Source organism: Engraulis encrasicolus, chromosome 14 (genome assembly GCF_034702125.1).
Source record: "Engraulis encrasicolus isolate BLACKSEA-1 chromosome 14, IST_EnEncr_1.0, whole genome shotgun sequence".
Classification (NCBI taxonomy): Eukaryota; Metazoa; Chordata; class Actinopteri; order Clupeiformes; family Engraulidae; genus Engraulis; species Engraulis encrasicolus.
The window spans coordinates 13,348,333-13,356,199 of record NC_085870.1 but is presented as its reverse complement, the minus strand read 5'-3'; the positions used below and the strand labels follow the sequence as shown (position 1 = coordinate 13,356,199).

Here is a 7,867-nt window from a genome sequence, read left to right as displayed (position 1 = left end):
GCTATTTTTCCCTGGACCAGCCCATTATACAGTCCTTTTTGTATGTCATATTTGCACCATTTTCACACAGCTGAACATTCTTTTCCTCGCATCGCCTGCACGCTTGTTATTATTATTATTTTTTAGTAGTATTTCTGTACACGCAAAAGCGAAAGACGAAAGTCTATCAACACAGGCAATAATAACCCCTCCAATTTACAATCAAATTATTTTGATCTGACAGCCTGCTTTTAGCTGAGCTTAAGTTTGAATGTTTATTGGTTATTTTATGCAGCTGATGGCGTCAGTCTGTCTTTTTTTTCCACTAGCCTATCTAAAACCAAATGACGGCTTATGACAGATAGTGACTTAGTTATCAAATGCCAACGTTGTCAAAGACGATAGCCTACTCATAACTCCTTATGCATATGCCTATGCTACTGTTTTAAAATTGTGCATCCATGTTGGCGACCTGTGTCTCAAGCAAGCTTGTTTGATGTCTGAATTGCGTTCTCTTCCACGACTCGTACCACTCGCGCGCAAGGCGCGCTTGTTCATTGCATGGGAAAAAAATATAAGCCTAGTAGTGCAAACAGAGGACACCAGAACATCTTCAGATGAGGACATTTTACTGTGATTGACTCTGAAGAAGTCGTGACAACTCGAAACGTTAATCTTGTCACTTGACCAAATAAGCAGGTAAAAATCCACATCTGAAGACGCTTTTGGTGACTTCCTTTTATGTCCTTTTCTGTCGCTTATTACAGACCTTCCGATTTACAAGTAGAACCCAATGGCTGGTTCTTTCAAATAATGACTCAGTTAAAACGGTTTCACAAAGTTGTGAAAGACATCCACCTATTGGGCCACTGTTTTAAAACGCTTGGCTTTATAGGAGACGTCTCAAGCGCCCAAGCGCAGCGTGGGCAGGCTTAATGGCCACGTTCCTGATGGTGCGTTACTGTGTAGGCTGCTATCTCTCTATTAACCTCTTACCGCAGAGCCCATTATGTCCTATTTTGGAGAGGTTTTTGAGACCATGACTTTAGGATGCTACAGCTTTTGAATAACATTATCCACATTGAACATTGAGGGTTTATTTTGAAGCAGATACTTGGGAGAAGACATCCAGCCAACTCCAGCTTTTTATGAACATCACTAAATCTACATTTCAGATCATTATATATAAAAAAAACATCCGAAAATATGAAAATCGCCTAATTTTTGTTTAGTTTTCAGTGTGTACCTGGATGGTTATTTGAGATGCAGAGTAAAATAGTACATTTCCTCAATGCACATGTTGTCAGCAAGTAAAATCCAGAATTTGAAGTAGATCTGTAAAGTTACAGAGGAGTTACATAGCAAATACCACAGGTACTAATGGGCGTCTCCAAAAATATATATAAGTTATCCATATGTCCTATTTTGGAGAGGTTTTCAGACCATGACTTTAGGATGCAATAGCTTTTGTTTTACATGGTCCACATTGACCATTGAGGGTTTATTTTGAAGCAGACACTTGGGAGAACACATCCAGCCAACTCCAGCTTTTTATTAACTTCATTAAACCTACCTTTCAGATCATTACATACAACAAAAACATCCGAAAATGTGAAAATCGCCTGTTTTTTTGTTTGTTTTCAGTGTGTACATTGATGGTTATTTGGTATGCACAGTGAAATACTACATTTCCTCTATGTCCATGTTGTGAGCAAGTGGGATCCAGAATTTGAAGTAGATATGTGAAATTACAGAGGACTTACATAGCCATTTCCACAGGTACTAATAGGCGTCTCCAAAAAACATATAAGCTATCCATATGTCCTATTTTGGAGAGGTGTTTAGACCATAAGTTTAGGATGTAATAGCTTTTGTTTTACATGCTCCACATTGACAATTGAGAGTTTAAATTGAAGCAGACACATGGGGCAAGACATCCAACCAACTCCAGCTTTTTATTAACTTCATTAAATCTACATTTCAGATCATTATATACAACAAAAATGTGAAAATCACCTTTTTTTAGATTTCAGATTACAGTAAAACACCACAGTTCCTCATTGCACATGTTTTCAGCATGTAAAATCCAACACTTGATGGGCTTTCACTTTCACTTTCAGATTATTAAAATGACATAGATGGTACATAACAATGTCCACAGTACTAATAGGCATCAAAGCACAACAATATTACAATTGTGTTTTTGTACCATTATTTCAAATAAACCAATAGTAGGACCTATCATCCCTCATAAACCTGCTTCAGTCTTTGAGGAGGAGTATAAACATATTATAAAACAGTCCATACCAGAGCCCCGTTAGCCAGAACGATTGCAAAATTGAAATAAGCAATGTGCTGTTACCACCTCCTACGACGTGGACGAGGGGTTGGGTTTTAGGAGGCAAAAACAATGAACGATGAACGATGAACACACATCCCAGAAAACAGGAACTCCAGAACAGGGGGAACTATTTACAACTATATACATTTAGTGTGTGCTCTTCTGCTCGTGCCATGTGGTGAAGCAGAGTCTGTCCACAATAATGCACAGTGCAACCTGGCAAGCCTTGCACTTGAACATTGTCTTCATGCCACAGAGCACACACTTTCTCCTCCCTTGTGTCGCCTTGAGGTGTGGATCAGAGGACAGCTGATCCACAACCGGAACAGGGAGACATTGGCAGGAAGACATTGCCTGGGCTTGCGGTGTCTCACCAGTGGCTTCAGCAGACACATCTGCACTGGAAGTCTCTGCTGGTGGGTCGGGCTGTGGCTTGCCGAAGTCAGCCAGCTCCAGGCACAGAAATTCCCTGAAGGATTTCTGGGTCAGCGGCGTCTCCCCCTGGGCCAGTGCGGTCTCCTTGTGCAGGATGAAGCTGTTCACAACCGCAATATCCACAAAGTGGAGGAACAGCTTCATGTACCACCTCCGTGTCTTGTGGGTCACGGTGTAGTACTTGATGAGGGCGTCACTCAAGTCCACTCCTCCCATGAACTTGTTGTACGCCTTCACCGGCTCCGGCACAGGGACTTCCCGAATGCTCCACGCGGCTGTGTTCCGGTCCTTGACTCGGCGCTTCACGGTCTGCCCCCCGTAGGCCTTGTGGATGGTGGAACACATCGTGACGTCCCGGCTGTCCCTCCACTTCACGAACAGCAGTGGACCATCCCGAATCCAACGCAGCTCTCCACGGGCTGCATTCTTCGGCATGCCATTCCACTGTGTGCGTGGAAACCCGATCCTGTTCTCCCGGATGGTCCCACAGGCGCCATAGTTCATGCCATGGAGGTGGAGGAACAGCTTTGAGCTGGTGTAAAAGTTGTCCACATACACGTTGTACCCTGTGCCCAGGGACGGGACATGGACCAACTCTACAACAGCATCATAACTGAGGCCCTGCCCAGATGGTGCCCTTGCCTTCCCCTCATAAATCGAGAAGTGGCACGTATAGCCATTCGAGCTGTCAGCCAAGACAAACAGCTTGAACCCCCACTTCGTTGGCTTGTCCTTGCTGTACATCTTCATCCCGATCCGGGACTTGGTGCCTACCATCCTCTCATCCACTGAGAGGTTCTGGAGCGGGTGGAAGTAAGCCCTGCACGCCGTCAGGAGGTCATCATGCAGCGGCCTGAGGCGGCAGAGGCCATCGTGCCCAGGCTGGCCCTTCAGCTGATCATTTGCTGCATCAACAGCCGGGTCACTCATGTGAAGGGTTGAGAAGATTACCTCGTATCTGTACCCTGGCATGACGGATGCAGGGAAGGGAAAACTGTGAAGGCGGTCCTTCCTCCATCCGTCCCGCATCTCTGGCAACTTCATCAATCCCTTGTAGATGACCAATCCGATGAAGCGGTACATCTCCTCCGGCTCTATGTCGACCCACTTCCTCTTTCGTCCTTGTGCAGCCCTTTTTGCAGCATGGAGATTGGTATGCCTGCACAGGGTCCTAACCACGTCCTTGCTGAAAAACAATAAGAACAGGTCAAGCGGCCGGTAGTCTACCTGAGGGTCCAGCTGTGGTCCTGGAGGGCGCCTGGGTCGAAATGGCAACGGTGGAGGCTCCACGTCTTCACTCGTTGCATCACGCCAGAAGTCGGAGTCCTGCGGCGGTGGACCCAGGGATGCACGCTTCGCAGGACGGCTTGGCGTTGAGGCAGGGGCTTGTGAGGTGCGTTTACCACTCGTAGCACCACGGCTTGGTGGAGGAGGGCATGGAGTTGGAGCAGAGGCTTTTGAGGGGCGCTTACCACGCCTAGCACCACGACTAACTGGAGGAGGGCATGGAGTTGGAGCAGGGTGGAGATCACGGCGCCTGCCACTCATGCGCACACTGCTGGCAGCTGGAGGAGTTGGAGAGGCAGCTGGAGGAGTTGGAGAGGCAGCTGGAGGAGTTGGAGAGGCAGCTGGGTGTGGGGCAGTTGAAGTCCCTTCCAAAGGGTCATCAGATGTGTTCCCATCATCCGAGTCAGATGTCTCCTCACTGTATGAACAAGAGGATACACAACATTAATTATACTTTTATTTAGATGTAACAGTTTTTTTTTTAAATTACATTTTCATTTACATTACATTTTCAAAAAATTACATTTCATTTACCACTACATTACAGTGTATCCTGCAGTGAAACAAAGACAGACTGAAGAATAAATCATGGCTATATATTGACAGTATGAATTGCCATAACATATTGTAGTAAAGCAGGCTGCAGGACATGGGAGTGCACTGACAATGAATGTGACAGTTCATGCTTTTTTTTTTTTTTTTTGCCTCACTGCTAATTGCATGTCAGCTGAATAAGTTGCCATTATCCATTTAGCTTGGCTACACCAACAAAATGCAAGTTATAGTATATTTATCATTACATTACAGTTAATCATATAGTTGCAGACATAAGCACTTTAGAATAAACTTACAAAGTAATGATAAACAGCATTGCCATTCAATACTGTAAATGGTAAAAGACATGGGAAACACTGACAGTGAACGCATTTTTCTTTCTGACTGCATGATTTGTGTATGTATTCATGTATGGAATCAATTAAATGTAATAAAATGTATTCTCACTATACTGCTGTCTAATATTCCTGTCAGTGTTTATATCTGGTGCGTTTGCAGCGTCTGTACTGCTGGCACAATTACCACATGGGGACAATAAAGTTCTAAACTTTCATTCAGCAGCAGAATTATCACTTTCATTATGCAGTGACACAATTATGCCTTTCACGATACAGTGACAAAATGATCACTTACAAATCGAGGACGACATCTATGCCGTCCTCAAACGCCTGAAGCGCTGAGTCGGTGCTGTCAGCTTCGGACACCGCATCATCCTCTGTCTCATTCCCGCCGTCATCAAAAAGTTGAGCGTGGATTTCGGCCAAAGTATACCGCTTCCTACCGCGTCCATCCATGATGTCTTCACAACACTCGACTCACAGAAAGCACAGACGACTCACACTCACAGGCAACACACACTTTTAGGGAGTACAAACCCGAAATTGCTGACGAGAAATGCTGCTCTACGATGCGTAAAGCAAGCAGAGTAGGCGGCAACTCCAATGTTGTTGTGACAACCAAAACCATGCGGCAGATACGCATGCCGTGAGAAACGTGAGGGATTCACCAATCGGGATGAATGACCAACCTACATTGTCAGAAGAAAGCATACTATTGGCTGGATTAGATGTCACTCAAGTTTGGGTGAGCGTTTGTGACCTCTCAGCCTATCTTGTCAACTACCAAAATAAAGGTTCACTACGAGACGCGTACAAGAATGCTGTGCTTAGGTGAAACAGACGTCTGCCTCTCCGTACACGTTGCTCCACGCCAAAAAATAGCTCTGGAATATTACAGGGGACATCGTCAGCTTTTGATTCATGTGTAACAATAGATGACAACTTGAAGAAATGTGGTGAAAACATGTCAGAGAAGATGATGCAGCAAAGTGGATGTACACAAGGCACCATTCTTAGCGTCACATCGATCAAGCAAATAAACATCGTTTTGGACTATGGAAGCATACTGGATGGCTTATTGGCACAGTTTGAAGGTTGGTGACTTTATTTGTACCGTTTGTGTGTGGTAAAATACATTTAAATGTGTCAACAGAGATCGTTTTTAACACTTAGCAACTTCCTATTCAAATGACTGGGAAATGCTAAGCTAGGTTCTTGCTAACAACTAAAGCCTGTTCTTGCTAACAACTGCATCAAAGTTGCCCAAATTTGATGGGCACCGAGTTGAAACTATACTAATAACGGGTAGTTGGTCAGTTTGGCTGGAAATTGGTCATAATAGAATATAACAACATGCGTCCTGTTGCAACTTGTTTTTTTTTAAACTGGGACCGTCGACGGGCCCGGAAGTGGGCGTGGTAGGTTAAGAGGTTAATGAATCACTTGCACAAACAGAACACAAAGGCAAAATAGAACTCATAGACCACTAATCACTATTTGCAAAGCACGTTTCACAGAGGTTTTGAGTTTTGTGTGTTTGATTCATTTGGGCATATTTGGCGTTAAAAAAAAAAAAAAAATCTCGGACGAAATGAGCGAGGTCCGGACCTCGGTAACCTCAAATGTAACTACGGCCATGCTACTAGGCCTACTACTACTACTACTACCCTCTTTTGGCTTCCCTGACACACAGCGTCATGCAGGCCTCGCCAAGCTGTTACATACGCCTTCATTTCACCAAGACTTGGCTGAACAGACGCACTTGTGTACACGGGGAGAGGAGGGAAAGGAATGAATAAGGGGTATGAGAGACAGGGGAAGAGATAAAAGGGGGTGGGGAGGGGTCATATTATTATGACAGTTACTTTATTCAGTTTGATATGTTCAACCCAAATTGTTATATACCTATACTGTATTTTTACCAAATGCTCTTTGAGAGTGTTTGTTTTCAATTGGTTGTTTGGAGGAAATTGACTTTAGCATAGTATGACATTGACTGCTCCCTGGTTAACCCGCCACCCAACACAAACACACACACGCACGCACGCACGCACGCACGCACGCACGCACGCACGCACTCACTCACACACACACACACACACACAGAAATCAAAGGTCAAAGGTGAGATTATTTGGTTCGTCTTAAATCAAAATCCCTTTCCCATCGGCTGTCAGAGTGAATGTTGCCACACAGTTAATGTGTCTATAATTGTTGCTCTCCCCGCCTCCCATTCTCCACAGATTTCCCATCTATTGATTCCTTGCAGGTCATCTCCCTAAGGGGTGCGTGTGTGTGTGTGAGTGTTTGGAAAGACTGTAATTGATTGGGTATTTTGATGAGGTCTGCTACAGTTGTGGAGTATATGCGTGCGTGCGTGTATGCGTGTGTGCGTGCGTGCGTGCGTGCGTGCGCGCGTGCGTGCGTGCGTGCGTGCGTGCGTGCGTGCGTGCGATAGCTGAGTCATGTAAAGTGATGGGCCATGGGTGGCTGATCAAATGAACACAGCTCTTCATTTGGAACACACCCTACCCCAAAACACACGCACACACGCACCCACGCACGCACGCACGCACGCACGCACACACGCACACACACACGCACACACGCACACGCACACGCACACACACAAGCACACGCACACGCACACGCACACGCACACACACACACACACACACACACGCGCACACACACACACACTAACCTCCAATATCAATGTGGTGTTAAAATGTTAATAAAGTGTGCAGTGCTGCTGTGAAAGCCACTGCACTTCTGACCTCTGGAGGGGAATTGGAGACATAAAAACTCAGTTCAAAGTTTTCAAATCTATTCTATAAAATCCACATGAACTAGTGTGGCTTAAATAATTAATTGGTCCATTCAAAGTGCTCATGAGCTAAAGGTTGTAAATATGACCACTAACAGTCTCTTGGT

General features: G+C 45.0%; 1 protein-coding gene across 1 annotated transcript; it reads right to left on the bottom strand.

Annotated features, from left to right (window-relative positions):
• Positions 1 to 1,842: 1,842 nt before the first annotated feature.
• Positions 1,843 to 6,296, bottom strand: LOC134462087 (piggyBac transposable element-derived protein 4-like). Its single transcript, XM_063214955.1, has 2 exons — positions 5,231 to 6,296; positions 1,843 to 4,460 (listed from the first exon to the last, which is right to left on the bottom strand). Exons 1-2 carry the CDS (start codon positions 5,389 to 5,391, stop codon positions 2,468 to 2,470), a joined length of 2,154 nt encoding a protein of 717 aa, XP_063071025.1. The 5' UTR covers positions 5,392 to 6,296; the 3' UTR covers positions 1,843 to 2,467.
• Positions 6,297 to 7,867: the final 1,571 nt, after the last annotated feature.

Excerpts from the sequence above, each read along its gene's own strand:
- LOC134462087 (XM_063214955.1), bottom strand. The coding sequence starts at position 5,391 with ATGGATGGACGCGGTAGGAAGCGGTATACTTTGGCCGAAATCCACGCT. Across the intron at positions 4,461-5,230 it reads ATAGATGTCGTCCTCGATTT|TGAGGAGACATCTGACTCGG; the intron begins GTAAGTGATCAT and ends TTGTTCATACAG.